Source organism: Phacochoerus africanus, chromosome 11 (genome assembly GCF_016906955.1).
Source record: "Phacochoerus africanus isolate WHEZ1 chromosome 11, ROS_Pafr_v1, whole genome shotgun sequence".
In the NCBI taxonomy this organism is placed as follows: domain Eukaryota; kingdom Metazoa; phylum Chordata; class Mammalia; order Artiodactyla; family Suidae; genus Phacochoerus; species Phacochoerus africanus.
Window position 1 is genome coordinate 104358982 of NC_062554.1, and position 19416 is coordinate 104378397.

A 19416-nucleotide genomic window follows, 5' to 3' on the forward strand; every position below is an offset into this window, starting at 1 on the left:
TTTCTTTTAAATACCAAATAATGTTCCATGGAATATACTACGTTTTATTTAGCCTTGAGGAGTACTTGGTGAATATTTGGGTTGTTTCCATTTTATGGCTACTATAAATAATATTACTGTGAACACTGATATGCAAGTTTTTGTGTGGACATAAGGTTTTATTCTTCTTGGGCATGTGCCTAGGAGTGAAACTGCTGGGTCACACAGTAACCCTGTACTTTGCCTTTATGAAAACTGCCAAACTGTTCTATAATATGGCTGCACCATTTTACAACCCCATCAGCAATGTGCAAGGGTTCCAATTTCTTCATCATGCCAATACTTGTTATCTGTCTTCTTATTTTAGTCACCCCAGTAGGTATGAGGTGTGTCTCTCAATGATCTGCATGCCCGTAAAGGCTAAAGATATGGGTATTTTTCTTTGGGTACATTTTTAATATCGCAGGAGAAGAGGATTAATAGCCCTGGTATCCAGGCAATACTACAGTAATAAACTAAAAAAACTGCTGAACCAAGACATTCATATATTTATCAGATACACATACCACAAGCACACATGCGACATATATACATATCACAAAAATTACAGAGTGTAGTGACCTAAATGCAAGGCCAAAGTTTTTCTGTTTTTTGGAATTTCTATTAGAGGATATTTTTTTCTTTTTTTGCTTTTTAGGGCTGCGCCTGCAACATATGGAAGTTCCCAGGCTAGGGGTCAAATTGGAGCTGCAGCTGCAGGCCTACACCACAGCCACAGCGACTCAGGACCTACACCACAGCTCATGGCAACACCTGAGCTTTAACCCAGGGATCAAACCCACGTCCTCATGGATACCAGTTAGGTTCGTTAAATGCTGAGCCACAATGGGAACTCCTATACTGTTTTAAATTATTCCAACTTAAATTTCAATTATCAAATATTAACCCAAAATGAAAACATAAGCATCTTCCAAAAATAAATCCTTTCACTTCCATCTCATGCACAGGTTGCTCCTAACCTTCCACCTTAGTTCTTTCACAGTTCTTAGGTTGTTTTACTGTGTGTGAAGCCACTCAGGTAACAGGTAATGTGATCAGTATTCAAATGAGTTAAGATGAATTCAAATGACAATGAGGTACAGCATGTTTTCAGTAAGAATTTAAGGTTCCAGATTTTAATACTGGCCATTGCACTCGACTGGGTTAACCTTCCTCAGGAAGTACAGCTTATGTCTGACAATGAACACAAGGAAAAGACTACTACTACTGGGACAAATCAAGTAAGTTAATTAACATAAGCAAATTTTTATAGGAAAGAGTTAAGAGACAAACATGGAGCATTGTTACATCATGACCGTTGAGACTCAGACCACTCCTATATTACTGCTCAATCGCTCATTCTCTAGGCAAGGTATTTAAGCTGTCTGAACTTCCACTTTCATATTTATAAGGGGTGGGGGCAGGAGTTCCCGTTGTGCTCAGTGTAACATTCCCAAGTGGCATCCACGAGGATGTGGGTTTGATCCCTGGCCTCGCTCAGTGGGTTAAGGATCTGGTGTTGCCATGAGCTGTGATGCAGGTCACAGACATAGCTTGGATCCTGCATTGCTGTGGCTATAGCAGAGGCACGCAGCTGTAGCTCCGATTTGACCCCTACCCTATTATTTGCTGCGAGTGCAGCCCTAAAAAGACAAAAAGAAGAAGAAAAGAGGGAACATATCTATGAGACAGAAATATGGAAAAAATTAGAAATAATTTATGGAAAACTCACAAACACAAGGTCTAGCTCACAGGAAGATCAAAGTAAATGGTATAACTGAACAAAGAAGCCTTGTATTAACAATGATTTAATAACCATAACTTTGCTAAGTCACTTATCAAACTTTTCTGGGTCTCATTTACCCCATCTGTAATATGAATGGGCTCTGATTCTTTCAATTCTGAACTAATATATATATATATATTTAAATCTTGAGCTATATAAGAAGAATGGTTTCATTTTCAAAAACAGCATTTCTGTTCCCAAGCCGGAGAAGTTAAAGCAATTAAACATTTCAGAATCCAGAATCAAATAACAATTATTTTCGCTGAACAATTGTGATGGGGAAAAAACAAACAATGAATCAAGCTTCATGCTCTATTGCCTCACCTGCCATATCACTGTATGTCTCTCTTGCCTAAAAAAGATAACTTAGCCTCATCAGCAGGAGACAGGAGAGGCTGCAGAGATCCTTAGCTCTGATCTGCTCCACCATGAGACCTAAGATCAGTGTAACCACAGATAGGCCAGAGCCAGGGCTGCATCCCACTCAAGAGCCAGATCACACCATGTGAAGTCAGACCTGCAGTCAGCAGCAATGCAGGCTTCAAGCAGAGCTCAGGGCTGGGAGCCAGGAGACCCAGTTCTGGTCCATGAACTGGCTATGGATGAGATCAAGTCCTTTCCTTCCGTGACCTCAAATTCAGCCATAAAATATAGAGCTTGGTCAAGATACTCTCTAGTGTTTCTTTCTAGACACCTATGAACCATGCCAGTGACCATCTATAACTGGTCTTAACAACACACACTGGCTCCTCTCCACCTCGCTCACTAGAAATAGGTCCTCTTGCAAACATAAAAGGAGGAATACACTGGGAATAATGCGAAAGCTTCTCTTGAGGGTATCTCCTTGGTCCTGCCCACCACCACCCGAGCTTCCCTGCAAATTCTAAACTGCACAGAGAAACAGAATGAGAGCAACTTCCCATCTTGTCTTCTGACTCTGGTCACAACCTGGGTACCTTCCTTCTCCTGCAGCTGAACAAAGGTCACAGGGGGAGGACACAGGGCCTGACCTATGGTGTGGACAAGGCCTTATAATGCAGCACCAAGAGAAATGCCACCGACAGCAGAGGGGCAGCCCTGGGCAGCAGCATCTCACTGAAACATGGATCCCTGCAGGTGCGGCAGGAAACAGCAGAGGGATCTCCTCAAGCTGAAAGCTTTCCACTGGGAAAGCTAAAGCTCCCATGGGATTTCTCTTTCTCACGAGAGCAGGCATGAGGTACACGCTATAAGTTGCTCTGACAAGCATATGCCAGACTGATAGAGAAGTATAGGAAATGGCTGCCATAATACACACCCAAGCAAAAGCTTTCGTGTACCCTGTTCTCATCCATTCCATCCTGAAATCACCCTCTGCACTTTGTTCTAACTCTGACTAGTGAGAATTAATGAGAAAATTTAGCAGCTCTACTTCACTTCTAAATATAATCAGGATGAAAGATAAACAACTGTGCCCAGCACTGAGGCTCCACAGAGTAAGTTGGGAAAGAGGCTTACTTCCCTTGAAAGAAGCGACTTTACTGAATTTGAGTTGATTCAACATTCTGAGAATTCCTCGTTAGTACAGAATCATATGAATTGCACCACACTGATCAAATCCAAGAACATAAAAATATTTACCAAGTTAAAATCAACTTTCTGTTCCAAAACTGAACAATACTGGCTCAATCATAATGAACATAATGAATTCACTGAAATCTATGACCAGTGAAATAATTTTTTTTCTTTTATTTTTTAGGGCTGCACCTATGGCATATGGAGGTTCCCAGGCTATGAATCAGAGCTGTAGCCGTCGGCCTACAACACAGCTCATAGCAACACCAGATCTTTAACCCACTGAGCAAGGCTAGGGAGTGAACCCACATGCTCATGGATACTAGTCCGATTTGTTTCCGCTGCACCACGATGGGAATTCCCTTACCACAAATGATTTTGTCTACACTTAGTATTTATTTACCATTTAAATTATTTCACTGGGGAGTTCCCATCATGGCACAGCAGAAATGAATCCAACTAGCAACCATGAGGTTGCAGGTTCAATCCTTGGCCTTGATCAGTGGGTTAAGGATCCAGCATTGCTGTGAGCCATGGCGTAGGTCACAGACACAGTTCGGATCTAGCATTGCTGTGCCTGTGGCATATGTAGGCCAACAGCTGTAGCTCCAATTAGATGCCTAGCCTGGGAGCCTCCATATGCCACAGGTGCAGCCCCCAAAACAAAACAAAACAAAAATTATTTGTGGTGACAGGTGAGTCAGCTGGTGGTGTGGGGCCCTGGTTCTAGGTATTACCTGCAGAATCGCCTATCCCACAGAAAGTAGGTTTGAAAAAGCAAGATGTTTTAAAAGTCCCTTAGCTTACATACTGCAGCACATATTACAAATTAAATAAGATCTAATGGCTATACTTTTAAACAATCTGTCAGCTGTACTATTAACACAAAAGAAAACCATTTACCACAGAGACATGAATGCACACTTTTCACAAGACATGCTGTAATTTTAAATGCTCCCAAATCTTCCTATGCAGACATTTCACACTACCCTACAGTCGAAAGCATGGATGCTGGATTACATCACCTATATTCAAATCTTGCTTTCCCTGTGGAGCCTAGGGAAGATTTTTAACGCCTTCTTCAGAGTGGAGATAAGAACACACATGATCTGGGACTTCCCATTGTGGCTCAGTGGTAACGAATCCAACCAGTATCCATAAGGACACAGATTCGATCCCTGGTCTCGCTCAGTGGGTTAAGGATCCGGCGTTGCTGTGAGCTATGGCGTAGGTCACAGACATGGCTCAGATCTAATATTGTTATGGCTATGGTGTAGACTGAAGGCTAAAGCTCTGATTTGACCCCTATCCTGGGAACTTCCGTATACCACAGGTGCAGCCCTAAAAAAGAAAAGAAAAGAAAAGAAGACCCCTGGTCTCATAAGGTTGTGGTGAGGACTGGATAGAGTAATACAAAAATAGCACTTAAAACAGCGAATGCCTGAAAGAGGCACTGTATCAATGTGTGTGACAGCCATAACGATAGAAAGAGTAATTATTTAAAAATCCAGTGCTACATGCTATACCTGCATGTCATAGCAAAGTCACCAAAACCAAAGCCTTGCCTTACCAAGCTTCATTTAATGGCTAACAGCTACTTCTTTACAAGGTTTCTGGAAAGGATAATGAATTAAACCACAAAGGTTTTTTTTATTGTTGTTTTGTTTTGTTTTATAGGGTCGCACTCGCGGCACATGGAGGTTCCCAGGCCAGGGGTCCAATCGGAGCTATAGCCGCCAGTCTACGCCAGAGCCACAGCAACTCGGGATTCAAGCCGCATCTGCAACCTACACCACAGCTCACGGCAACACCAGATTCTTAACCCACTGAGCAAGGCCAGGGATCGAACCCACAACCTCACGTAAATCATAAAGTTTTAAAAAGTAAAATATCCTTATTATTTATAACATCCTTTTGATTACATACAAAAGTAAAAGCCTTGTTTAAAGAGTTAGGAACATCATTTAAAAACACGATCACCTTAGGTACATCATGAACACACTACAAACAACAAATATGGTCAACACAGCGCCTTTTCTTTTTTTTGCCTTTATTTATTTATTTTGGCTTTTTAGGGCCACACTTGCAGCACATGGAGGTTCCCAGGCTAGGGGTCTAATCGGAGCCAGAGCTGTTGGCCTACACCACAGCCACAGCAACGCAGGATCCAGGCCACATCTACAACCCACATCACAGCTCATGCAACACTGGATCCTTAACCCACAGGGCAAGGCCAAGGATCAAACCTGCATCCCCATGGATGCTGGTCAGATTCATTAATCGCTGAGCCGTGACTGGAACTCCACAGTGACTTTTTTCTTCTTTTGGTTTTAGAAATAAAAGATAGGCATAAAAATAGACTTCAATAAAGCTGATTTTAAAAGAAAAGACATGGTCCCATTGTGGTGCAGCAGAAATGAATCCAACTAGTATCCATGAGGATAAGGGTTCAATCCCTGGCCTCGCTCAGTGGGGTGGGGATCTGGCATTATCATGAGCTATGGTATAGGTCGCAGATGTGGCTCGGAGTTGCTGTGGCTGTGGTGAAGGCCGGCAGCTGTTGCTCCAATTCCACCCCTAGCCTGGAAACTTCCATATGCTGTGCAAGCAGTCCTAAAAAGCAAGAAAAAAAATTTTTTAAATAAAAGAAATGAAAGTTGGGGTAGGGGAGTGGGCGGGGACAGACTCCATGTCTGAGGCCAGAGAAGCAGCAGGGTAGAAGCAAGTGTCCTCACCATCACCAGAAGCCTCAGGTTGGCCCTTCCAGACTCTGTACAAGGTCACCACAGCTAAAGGAGGACAGCTAAGAACAGAGCAAAGGACTAATAAGAGTGCACAGGGAACCCTGGAAAAGTAACTGATTCAATTATGCCATAACTTTTTGAAAATAAGTGAGAATGTTTATCTAAGGGCTTGCCAAATTGCAGAAAGGTCAGCCATTTAATAGAGTAAGAATGAGAGGAATATTTATTTCTTCTTTCATTTAAAACATTTCTTGACTGCCTACAACATGAAGGAAGCTACAAGGAGATGTGAAACCCATAGCATGTGACCTGTGACTCCAAGGCACTCACCATGTAGCTGGGGAGGCAATGAGGTTATTCTGTGCTGGTAATGCTTTATCATCAGCCCCTCCACATTAATCTCCACAATAAAGCCACAAATCAAGTACTATTATCCCAATTTTACAAATGAGGAATCATGCTCACAGAAGCTAAGTAACTTGATCGTGGTCACAAAAATAGTAAGTGCCAAGATTAGAATTTGAAATTAAATCTATTATCAAGGCATATACTCCTTACACAATCCTGTATTCCAGTCGTTCTCGGTGAAAGGAAACTTTGCCTCTTTGAGAATACTTCACAAAGTTCAGACATTTTTAACTGTCATAGTTGGGGTGGTGGTGGTGGTGGCGGCTAATACAGGCACCTAGTAGGCACAGAACAGCAATGCACCTCAACAATCTACAATTCACGGGACAGGTCCTTACAAGAAGGGATTATCCAGTCTAAAATGTCAATAGTGCGAGGGCTAGGAAACTTTGGCCCATACTAAAAGACCATGAAGTCATTAAAAAAAAAGGACCAAATGTAGGCAGCAGGCATCCTGACAGGGGAAGAAATACCACTTTAAACTGGGGTAGTATGAGAAGTCTTTGTCACAGAAGTGGAATTTTGATTGAGGCTTTATAAACACGGGTAGAAAATAAAGAATGGTATTACCTATAGCCTAAAAAAAAAAAGAAAAAAAGAAATGAATGAAACATGTAGAGTTTTAAAAATGGCAAAATGAGTATTTTCTCTGAAAAACTTATAAAACTAGTAAAAATTTAAGAATAAAAATCTTGGTAAAGCAGCATGTGTTTATAAATGCTTGGGACATGTCCAGTCATAAGAAATTGGTAACTCTGGAAGTTCCCATAGTGGCTCAGTGGTTAATGGACCCGACTAGCATCCATGAGGACACGGGTTGGATCCCTGGCCTTGCTCAGTGGGTTAAGGATCTTGTGTTGCCGTGAGCTGTGGTATAGGTCTCAGAGTCAGCTCAGGTTGGATGTTGCTGTGGCTGTGGTGCAGGCCGGTAGCTGCAGCTCTCCAATTTGACCCCTAGCCTGGGAACTTTCCTATGCCTCAGGTGCAGCCCTAAAAAGCAAAAAATAAGAAAAACGAAAAGAAACAAAACAAAAGAAAAGAAATTGGTAACCTGGTTGACTCCAGAAGGGAAACTGTGCACCTGAAGGAGACAAGTGTCTTACCTATTTAAAAGATTAGTTGATTGGCATCATTAATAAATCTACAAATAACAAGTGCTGGAGGGGCTGTGGAGAAAAGGGAATCCTCCTACACTGTTGGTGGGAATGTAAACTGGTACAGCCACTATGGAGAACAGTTTGGAGATACCTTAGAAATCTATACGTAGAACTTCCATATGACCCCGCAATTCCACTCTTGGGCATCTATCCGGACAAAACTCTACTTAAAAGAGACACGTGCACCCGCATGTTCATTGCAGCACTATTCACAATAGCCAAGACATGGAAACAACCCAAATGTCCATCGACAGAGGATTGGATTCGGAAGATGTGGTATATATACACAATGGAATACTACTCAGCCATAAAAAAGAATGACATCATGCCATTTGCAGCCACATGGATGGAGCTAGAGAATCTCATACTGAGTGAAATGAGCCAGAAAGACAAAGACAAATACCATATGATATCACTTATAACTGGAATCTAATATCCAGCACAAATGAACATCTCCTTAGAGAGAAAATCATGGACTTGGAGAAGAGACTTGTGGCTGCCTGATGGAAGGGGGAGGGAGTGGGAGGGATCGGGAGCTTGGGCTTATGAGACACAACTTAGAATAGATTTACAAGGAGATCCTGCTGAATAGCATTGAGAACTTTGTCTAGATACTCATGTTGCAACAGAATAAAGGCTGGGGGAAAAATGTAATTGTAATGTATACATGTAAGGATAACCTGACCCCCTTGCTGTACAGTGGGGGGAAAAAAAAAAAAAGAAGTCCAAAAAGATTAATTGATTGGGAAGAAATTTACCTGCCAGGAGCTGAATCAGGTTTTGTAAGGCGAAATGTGGGCTTTCACCAGATGGTAGAAGACCTTAAATAGGTTCGCAAGAAGAATAGTGGTTTAACTTTTACTGGACATAAGCTGAGTCTAAGTGCAAAGATTATATACTGCTGGGGAAAATGGTAAATGCATGCACTTCAAAGCCTACCTGGTTTGATTTCTGCTCCACCATATACACCTTTAAAGATATTTTTTGTCTTTCTTGTTTTTTTTTAAGGGCCACACCCATGGCATATGGAAGTTCCCAGGTGACCTGTCAAAACAGAGCGGCAGCTGCCAGCCTACATCACAGCCACAGCAATGCCAGATCCTTAACCCACTGAGCAAAGCCAAGGATCAAACCTGCGTCCCCATGGATATTAGTCAGGTTCGTTACTGCTAAGCCAAGACAGGAACTCCTTAAGTTATTTCTTGACTAAGGCCAAGTTTCTTAACCTCAATTCCTTTTCCATAAAATAAAGAGAATGAAAATATCTAGTTCATAGATTTATTATGAGGATTCACTGAATTAAAATTTACAAAGTACAGGGAGTTCCTATCATGCTGAAGTGGAAATGAAGCCGAGTAGGAACTATGAGGTTGTGGACTCGATCCCTGGCCTCTCTCAGTGGGCTGAGGATCCAGCGTTGCCGTGAGCTGTGGTGTGGATCTGGCATTGCTGTGGCTGTGGTATACAGGCTGGCAGCTATAGCTCCAATTAGACCCCTAGCCTGGGAACTTCCATATGCCAAAGGTGCGGCCCTAAAAAGCAAAAAAAAAAAAAAAAATTTACAAATACCTAGATACCTGTGCTTGGCACATGGTATGCACTGAATAAATATCTGTAATTATTAATAGCGGTATTCTTTGACATCTTAACACTTATTCAAATAATGAAGGTTATTCTCATTTTATTCATCATTATTCCCTTTTTGTTCATGATGAAATTATGGCTTAAAGAAGTTAAGTAACTTAGCCAAAGTCCTTTTGCTAGAGTAGGGTATTGAGTTGTCCCTTGTTATCCGCAGGGGTTTGGTTCCAGTACAACCCCCCCATCCTTTTCAGATACCAAAATCCACAGATGCTAAAGTCTCCTACACAAAAGGGCAGCAGTATTTGCATATAATCTATGCACATCCTCCTATATACTTTAAATCATCTCTAGGTTACTGGCAACATTTTATACAATGTAAATACAACATAAATAGTTGTAAATAAAATGTAAATAGTTGCCTGCACAACAAATTTGAGTTTTGCTTTCTGGAACATTCTGCAATGTTTTTTTCCTAATTATTTTCAACCCATAGTTGGTTGAACCCATGGATTTTAACCTGGGGACACAATGGACTTTATTTGACACGAAAACCCAAGTGCTTTATCACTCTATAGTTGCTAAAAGCCAAAAGCATTAAGCTTCAGACCACAGACAGTGGAAAGCCACCATAGGTTTCTAAGTGGGGATACAGATTATTAAAGCAAAGCTTTACACAGGAAGAAACTGCCAACAGAAAAGAGAATAATCTGAAATGGGGATGTGTAATAAGATGGGCTGGACTCCAGAAGAGTAGAGAAAAACCTAACAGGTACTGACTGTAGGTGATAAGCACCTTGTGTTGCTGGAAAGAGAAAGAACACGAACAGTAATATAAGATACAGAATGGTCAATGGCTAAGTGACTGGTGAAGCCTGACAAGTGACAGTAACAGGAATGAGTGAAAAACGGTCAGCTATACCAACCTCAAAGGTGAAGGAGGCCACACAGTGAAAGAATATTATAAGTTGGGCTACCTTGTCTTGCTCTGGGAAATGACAGAGCTGAGTAGGTTTATTAACACAGGATTTGCCCAGTACTACCCAGGAATCAATAGTACTAAATCCACACAGTGAATCAAAGGGAATGAGGGAAATTCAGGCAAACAGATTGTTACCTGGGAAATAAAACAATTTACTATTTTGGAAGTTGTAAGTTTAGGGGGAAAAAAATCCAGATTTCATGATGATATTTTGCCTAAAGTAAATTAAAGATGGGTTCACATTAAAGCAAAACAAGAGTCCTACAAAAACTGCCTACAAGAACTAAGCATAGACTAAGTAAAATCAAAATTCCATCCTGAAATCTATCTACAACAATAAAACACTACAAGAACTCTTCGTTTCCAAAGTACAGTGGACATGAATTAAAGTGAGGAAAACACATTCATTAACTCATTTGTTCTTTCAGCAAGAATGCATTTAAGTTCCATTAAACTCTCAAGAATTTCATCATTGGATTTACAGACATTTTTACTTGCTAAAAATGGGTAGATTTTGTTTTCCCATTCTGGGATACAAAATAATTACCAATGGTTGATCTGCCAAGACTGAGTTGAGGCAACACAGTCCATGACCTATAGCAACAGCAAACATCTTTGAAAGTATAGGGTTCAAGGGAATGAGAGCACCTGTGTGACATTCACGCAAGCTGGTATTTCTGAAATTATTTACTTTTTGTTCAAATATGTAAATCTTTTAATAGTTCCAGGATCTATCAGAGATAAATTACAATTCTTAAATTAGATAATTAAGAAATTTTTTCAGAGTTTTAACTATATGACTTTTTAAAACAAAATTGTATTTGACACCAGATGCGCTGGGGTTGTGGGATGGAAATCCTCTAAGATTGGATTGTGATGATCATTGTACAACTATAAATGTAATAAATTCATTGAGTAATAATAAAAAAAAGTTGTATTTGACACTAATAGTTATAAAGTGTCATTTGTGGATTGAATAACTCCAATTAATATACTAATCTCCCCCACACACATGTATCTACCTCTACATTAAAGGAAACTTGTTTTTCTCACTTGAGATATTAGCCATGTTAACATAATGAGGTAAAATGGTACTACCTAAAATCTAAGGGAGTTCCCGTCATGGCTCAGCAGAAACAAATCTGACTAGCATTCATGAGGTTCAATCCGTGGTCTCACTCAGTGGGTTAAGGATCTGGCATTGCCATGAGCTATGGTGTAGGTCACAGACGCAGCTCAGATCTGGAGTTGCTGTGGCTGTGGCAGAGGTCAGTTGGCTACACCTTTGATTCGACCCCTAGCCTGGGAACCTCCATACACCATGGGTGCGGCCATAATTAATAAACAAATAAATAAATAATAAAATAAAATAAAATCTAAAAGGGAACAGATATTCAACAAAAGCTACCCACAAATCCATATTAGCCATATGTGCATACATAATACTATATGAGAGTGTAGTACCTCACTGGGTAAACCAATGGAGAGAAGCTGTTCTCTCCCCAGGCCCTCTTCTCAAGAACCATCTATAATGTTAGAAGACAAGCTGCCAATTTGCAGTACAAAAAGACAAATACAAACACACAGTCTAAATAAACAAAGTGACCTATACACAATTTCAAAAGCAAAATCTAGGATGCTTTTACCACCCAAATTTAACTTCAAAATTTTTATAAAATTTAAAAACCTACATGGGAGTTCCCATTGCTGCTCAGCAGTAACAAACCCAACTGGTATCCATGAGGATGTGGGTTCAATACCTGGCCTTGCTCGGTGGATTAAGGATCTGGCATTGCAGTGAACTGTGGTGTAGGTGCCATACTCAGCTGAGATCCTGTGTTGCTGTGGCTGTGGTGTAGGCTGGTAGTTGCAGCTCTGATTTGACCCCTAGCCTGGGAACTCCCATGTGCCATGGGTATGGCCCTATAAAGGCAAAAAAAAAAAATCCTACATATAGGCCTGCATGCAGATACCATCTACAACTGCCAGGAATGTTCTTCTGTAGACCCACATCTCTTAAATTCACAATTCTTCAACTGTAAGTCATTCTCTGATTCTTTTCCTATTTTTTTTAAATTTTATTTTTATTTTATTTCTTGGGCCGTTACTGCGGCATATGGAGGTTCCCGGGCTAGGGGTCGAATCAGAGCTATAGCCGCCAGCCTACGCCAGAGCCACAGCAATGCAGGATCCAAGCCGCGTCTGCAACCTACACCACAGCTTACAGCAACGCTGGATCCTTAACCCACTGAGCAAGGCCAGGGATCAAACCCGCAACCTCATGGTTCCTCGTCGGATTCGTTAACCACTGAGCCACGATGGGAACTCCTTCTTTTCCTATTTAAGAATTCCAGATCAAGGTCTGGAATCCCCAAGCAGGTCTTGCTCAAGCTCTGGGCCTGGGGACAAGGACGGGGCTCCAAACCACACCCTCTTCTCAAGTAAACCAAGTAACCTCCTTGATATTACTTACTCTGCAGAAATATCCATGATAATCATAAATTATACCAGAATACGTAATCCAAAATAAGTCATACCTGAAACTTCCCTAATTTAGGCTGTAAAGGGAAATGAGTCAAACACAGGTATGTTCCACACACACAAAAAAATCTGGTAAATATTTCTAATTAAAAGGATATCTTCCATATATGTAAACTCCCATTCTATAACTACTTCCTGGAGTATCAACATGGAACCAGACCTAACTGAACATTCTCTTTTGTCAAAGTAATTTTTTTTGGGGGGGGGGGGCCTTTACAGGGCTGCAAATGCAGCATATGGAAGATCCCAAGCTAGAGGTCAAATCGGAGCTGTAGCTGCCAGCCTATATGACACAGCCATAGCAACACAGGATCCAAGCCATCTGCAACCTACACCAAAGCTGATGGCAACAGTGGATCCTTAACCCACTGAGCAAGGCCAGGGATGGATCCTGCATTCTCATGGGTGCTGCTAGTTAGATTAATTTCCACTGAGCCATGACAGGAACTCCAACAATTTTTTTTTAGGTTGAACCTATAGCATATGGAAGTTCCCAGGCTAGAGGTCGAATCAGATCGGCAGCTACCAGCCTACACCATAGCCACAGTAATGCCAGATCTGAGCCACGTCTGCAACCTACACCATAGCTCATGGCAACACCAGATCGTTAACCCATCGAACAGGGCCAGGGATCAAACCTGCATCCTCATTTATACTAGTTGGGTTCATTACCACAGAGCCACAATACTCCCTATATAACTTATAATACTCCTATATAACTTAAATTTTCCTTAAATTATCTTATATTAGCCATCCATTCAAATACTTAGAAATAGAAAATCAACAATAAAATGTTTCTTCTGTGTTATTTTCTAAGGAAGTAATAAGTGGGACATTGTGTAGTAATGATGTTGGATAAAATAATTTTTCAATATACTAAATCACTTAACCTGAAAAAAAGATCAATATGCCAAAAGAAATACATGCCTGACATTTACATATTGCTCCTTTTATAAGACAGAATAGTTTACCATTAAATAAATATAAAATTGACTTGAGGGAGTTCCCGTTGTGGCACAGCAGAAACAAATCTGACTAGGAACCATAAGGTTGTAGCTTCGATCCCTGGCCTCGCTCAGTGGGTTAAGGATCTGGCATTATGGTATAGGTCGCAGTCATGACTCAGATCTGGCGCTGCTGTGGCTCTGGCATTGGCCGGCGACAACAGCTCTGATTCAACCCCTAGCCTGGGAACTTCCATATGCCTCAAGTGCAGCCCTTTAAAAAAAAAAAAAAAAAAATGACTCAACAAGTCCAAAATTTTATGTACTCTAATATGTGCATATTTTTAAAACAAGAGTTCTGGGAGTTCCCTGGTGGTCTAGGAGTTAAGGACTCAGCATTGATACTACTGTGTCTGGGGTTCAGTCCCTAACCTGGAACTTCTGCATGCTGCAGGCATAGCCAAAAACAGTTTTTTATCTATATAAAAAATATGTGTGCATATGTGTTGTTTGTGTGTATGCATGTGCTTTTTTTTTGAAATAGGAATTTATGTCAAAAGGCTAGCCAGTTAGGTATTGGGGACTGAGGCTGCCTTCATAAGCCTCACCTGTCGAATGATGCTCTTCACACAACGTACTGGGAGGCCTTGGTAGTTGGATTTGATGATCCACTTAAGGAGATGGTGGCCAAGCACTTCGAAAACCATGCAGACATCTGGTACAAGGTTAAGGATCATCTGTGGATACATTTCCTAAAGTGATGAAATTACTAAAAGCAGCTCATTTTGGCACTCAGGAAAACAATTATTTCTTTATAAAATACAACATCAATACCATCAGTAACACCAAAAGTGGTCATTTGCTGTTTCTCATCTAAGTAGAAATGTCTAACATTTACTAAGTATTTACTGGGTGCCTTGTGTGTACCCAGGACAAACTAAGGAATGAGGAGAGTAAACCTCAGGGAGTTTAAAGAACTCTCCTGTATGACACAGTGCAAAAGTGGCAGAGCCGTGACTCAATCCCATACTTACCTGCCCACTCACTCCATTAAGCACACTTCCTGACAATCAGCCTTAATAAAAATGAGCAAGACTGAAACCTCATAGAGCCCCATTGGGAAAAGAATAGAGAACACCCCTGCCTTAAGGGACCTGTCTGCCTACCTAAATTTGTATCCCATACATCACATAAAGCACTTTATGAAATAGAAATTTACTGAACACAATGAAGACAATTAATTTTCTCCTTCAAAATATCTTTCACTGTGTCGCCAGATCAATTTTAGAACTACAAACCAGTTTTTAAGAATGTATAATCACAATTTAAGAAATGGCATGGCCATAAGACCAACCCATAAAGTGAAGCTTCAGGAATTTGGGTTTTGTTTTTTTTTTTTAATAGAAAGTCGAGTAAACCACTCCAGAACTATAATCCACCAAAGTCTGTCACATGAATATATTCATGTCATCCATATAGGAAGTTCATAAATGACTCTGAAACCTTGTGAGAATGTTTTGTCCACCCCTGGAGGCATACAGATAGGCTATTAAATATTAAAGAACAATAGATCGTTAGTTGATCTAATTTTTGTTTTTCCTTTTTAGGGCCACACCTGTGGCATATGGAAGTTCCTGGGCTAGGGGTCGAATTGGAGCTTTAGCTGCCTACATCACAGCCACAGCAACGCAGGATCCAAGCCATGTGTGTGACCTACACCACAGCTCAGAGATTGAACCCACATCCTCATGGATACTACTCGGACTCATAACCCACTGAGTCACAATGGGAACCCCGATTTAATATTTTTTTACATCTGGATCTATCACATCATCATAATAGCTATTGCTTTAAATATTTTTAGGAGTTCCCATTGTGGCTCAAGGGGTTAAGAACCTGACATAGTATCTGTGAGGAGTGGGTTTAATCCCTGGCCTCGCTCACTGGGTTAAGGATCCAGTGTTGCCACAAGCTTTGGCGTAGGTCACAGATGTGGCACAGATCTGGCTTTGCTGCAGCTCCAATTCAACCCCTAGCGTGGGAACTTCTATAGGCTGCAGATACGGTCCTAAAAAGACTATATACATGTATACACACACACACACACACACACACACACACACACACACACATATATATTTTAACAAAAATAAGAAAAATATTTCTAAAATGTTGGAGAACATATGTGCTACAGACTTATGCACAGATGATCTAAAGCCAAAAGTTCTTTACTATTTCTCAAGCTCATTAAAAAAAAATGGAAACTAAGGTCTCAAGTTAGTAGCAGATACAGAGCCAAAGCCCACAGCTTCTAAATTATGACCTGAGCCTTCTCAAAGCATTGACAATTCTGGACTATTTAACAGTAAAAACAGCCCAAAGAATGTATATATGAAAAAAACTCAATTTACCTACAAATTAAGTGATTTCTTCCAAGAAACCTTCTTTCCATCAGCTGTTCTAGGAACTGCCTTCCAGATCTGACGCCAAAGGAAGGACTGCCCTGCCTGCCCATAAACAAACAGGTTCACTTGGACAGCAGGGGCAAAGAAGGACCAGCTCCATCTTTCTATCTCTCAAGAGGGGAAAAAAGCACTCTGCCATCAGCAGAAAGATCTCCAGGCAAAGGGTGTGGTGACATTAGCAGTCATTGGTACCTGCTGGGATCCTCAAGTCCAATCTCTAGAAGAAATACAAAAACCTCCTAAAATGTACAAGGAGTGACAGGAGTGCTTCCCTAAGGGATTAAGGCTTAGTTGATACAGAAGCAGGATGTCATTCTGGGTGTAATCTGGGAGTAGGCTTTGTCCTCAGGCTTCTGGGCTTGAGCAGGCCAAATATCAAAATGTTGGACCTGTTCCAAATATAACATAAAAGAGAAAAAGGTCCAGAAGGAAGAGAAAATCCTGACGCTTGATGCACATCTGGATCTAGCACAGGACAGATCCATCATACTCACTTCTCACAGGATTCTGAAAACATCGTTCAGTATTCCTGAACCTTGGGAAGCATGATACTGCCTCAGGCACACCAAGGACTATCCATATGAAAATATGGAAGGACCACTCTGGAAATCAAAGGCATCACCTCTTCTCTCCACCTGTGCCATCAGCTCTGAGCTCCAGGTCTAAGGTTACTCTGCTGTCACTGCCACCCCTGGGGCTGCTCTATACCAATGTCCCAGGCAGAAGGAGGATGAAGATAAGACAATGGATCCTTCCACACACCATTCACCTCCTCCTGAGCTCTCTCCAAAACTGCAAAGCATGCAAACAACAAAAGAGCAGCCCAGTTAAAACTGACATCCTCAAAAGAAAAAGGGAAGTTATGAAACGTCCTTGCTCTACTTGTTAGACACATTTCTTTTCCAATGTTTCTAGAATTAGGACTAGGGCCTCCCGACTTAAAAAAGAAAGGGAACAACTAACCTTATGGCTAAGAAACTTTGATCTTTCAAGAATCATTAATTTCCAATAGGATAATGTCTTTTTGAGAAAGTAAATACTCTGAATTAGGAAAACTGAAAAAGCAAAGAGTAATTAAATCATTTAATCTTTAAACTACTAAGGTAAGTTGATATGGACTCAGGAGGAAGAAGATTTAGGAGAAAAATAACCTTGATTCAAACAAGTCTTTAGAAAGTTATTTTGCATTATCAAGGAAATTTGAATAACTAATAAGTATGATGTGATTCCATGATATTATTTCTATTTTATTTGATGAGTTTCATGGGTTTTTTTTTTTTAAGTTTGTATTTTTTCAAAGATGTACATGGACATTTTCAAATTATTTATTTATTTATTTATTTGCTTTTTAGGGCCACGTCTGCAGCATACAGAAGTTCCCAGGCTAGGGGTCAAATTGAAGCTGCATGTGCCAGCCTAAGCCACAGCAACTCGGGATCCAAGTCACATCTGTGACCTACACCACAGCTCACTGCAATGCCAGATCCTTAACCCACTGAGCAAGGCCAGGGATCGAACCTGTATCTTCATGGATACTAGTCAGGTTTGTTATGGCTGAGCCACAATGGGAATTCCCACACATGGACATTTGTAGCGATAAAAGGATATGACTTCTAGAATTTGTTTTGAAATAATTCATCAAGAAAGGATAGATGAAACAATTGTGGCCAGACCGGGAAAATTACTCAATTTGGGTGTCAAGAGTTACACAAATTCACTACATTGTACTCTAATTTTATGAATGTTGGAAAATTCACATTATAAATTTTTTTTTTGGTCTTTTCTAGGGCCGCCCCACTGCATATGGAGGTTCCTAGGCTAGGGGTCTAACTGGAGCTGCAGCTGCCAGCCTATGCCACAGCTACAGCAACGTGGGATCCAAGCCGCGTCTTCGACCTACACCACAGCTCACGGCAACACCGGACCCTCAATCCACTGAGCAAGGCCAGGGATTAAACCCACGACCTCGTGGTTCCTGGTCGGATTCATTAACCACTGAGCCACGACAGGTATTCCTAAATGTTTTTAAAAGAAAAACAATGGAAGTCTCTTGCCTTAAGCACTAGCTTATGTCAGATTTGTCAGCTAGTACAGAAAAGGTATCATTTTACATTTACCAGGCCTTTTCAAAGTAGACAAACTAGGAGCAAGATAAATAAAACCAATACACTCCCATGTTGACCTGGCAGAAAGATGATCCTCTACAGAATTGAATGCAACTTTACTTGGTGACACTACCAGAGCATTTTTCCTTCTACTACCCCAACTCCACGTGATTCTTTGTAGGTAGCTATAGGAGGATATATAGCCCTTGTGTACTGATTTTTAAAAATCTAAAGCAAAAAAGAGCTGGCATACACTTCCTCCAACCACTACAAAAATAAACCTCACTAGAATTAATAAAAGAGTTCAAAAGGAAGTCAAGTCGTTTTAAAAATTATTTTGTAAGATGCTACTTTCTTGAAAGGCTCTTGCCAGGCATACCAGGTATAAAATCTTATAATGTGATGGTGCCTAGAGGCTTCATATAGAGGGCAAACAGAGCAAACAAGCAGAGCAAACAAGTTTACATGGGCTTGAATTTCCATTTTTTAAAAACAAAAATGATAGTATAATTCAGCTACTAGGAAACAGCAGAACTGTCGAGAAAGGATACGTATTCCATTCATGCCTGAAATCTTGAAGTCATCAATTAGCTGTACTACCATGTCTTTATTTGGGTCATTGGGATCACTTTCTCGAACCTATGGAAAGAAAAATGAATTTAAGAACAGAAGCATTTAAAAGACTGAAAGTCATTTCCATTACAGCAACCAAAACTATTTCAAAAAAGAAATTTTTTCCCCAAGCCTTGGCATCTCCTTGCTCACTGGTAGTGCCTTTAGTGGTTTCCAGATTTGGGAACACTGAGGGGGCGTTTGCCAGGGCTCTCCCCTGGCCTGAGCAGTGTCTCAGGCACTGGCACGTACGGTAACCTTGGGAGGGTGCCCCTCACTCTGACCACTGAATCCCTGTCTTCACAGCTCCTCCTGTCAGGGGCGGCCCTTGCAGAAAGGATGCCCACAGCTGAGGGGCCAGATGTGGCCTCTTTGGCTGGGGAGCCCCACCCCCACCCCCAAAATGCAGGAGCTCCTGTCTGAACCAACCCCACGTTTCAGCTACAGCTCCAAAGGTCTGGTGTCAGATGGGGCTTGTTTGGTTCTGTTTTTGTTTGAGGTGGGTGGGTCACTGCAGTC

At 41.0% G+C, this 19416-nt stretch overlaps 1 protein-coding gene across 7 annotated transcripts in view; it reads right to left on the minus strand.

Annotated features, from left to right (window-relative positions):
• SRPK2 (SRSF protein kinase 2) overlaps positions 1-19416 on the minus strand; it is a 266705-nt gene that overhangs the window by 31877 nt on the left and 215412 nt on the right. For all 7 annotated transcript variants that reach the window (XM_047753704.1, XM_047753701.1, XM_047753703.1 and 4 more), the window contains 2 exons: positions 18837-18924; positions 14324-14430 (listed from right to left, as the gene is read on the minus strand). In XM_047753704.1, the coding sequence (XP_047609660.1) occupies positions 14324-14430; positions 18837-18924 (195 nt within the window). The remainder of the gene's footprint in view (positions 1-14323; positions 14431-18836; positions 18925-19416) is intronic.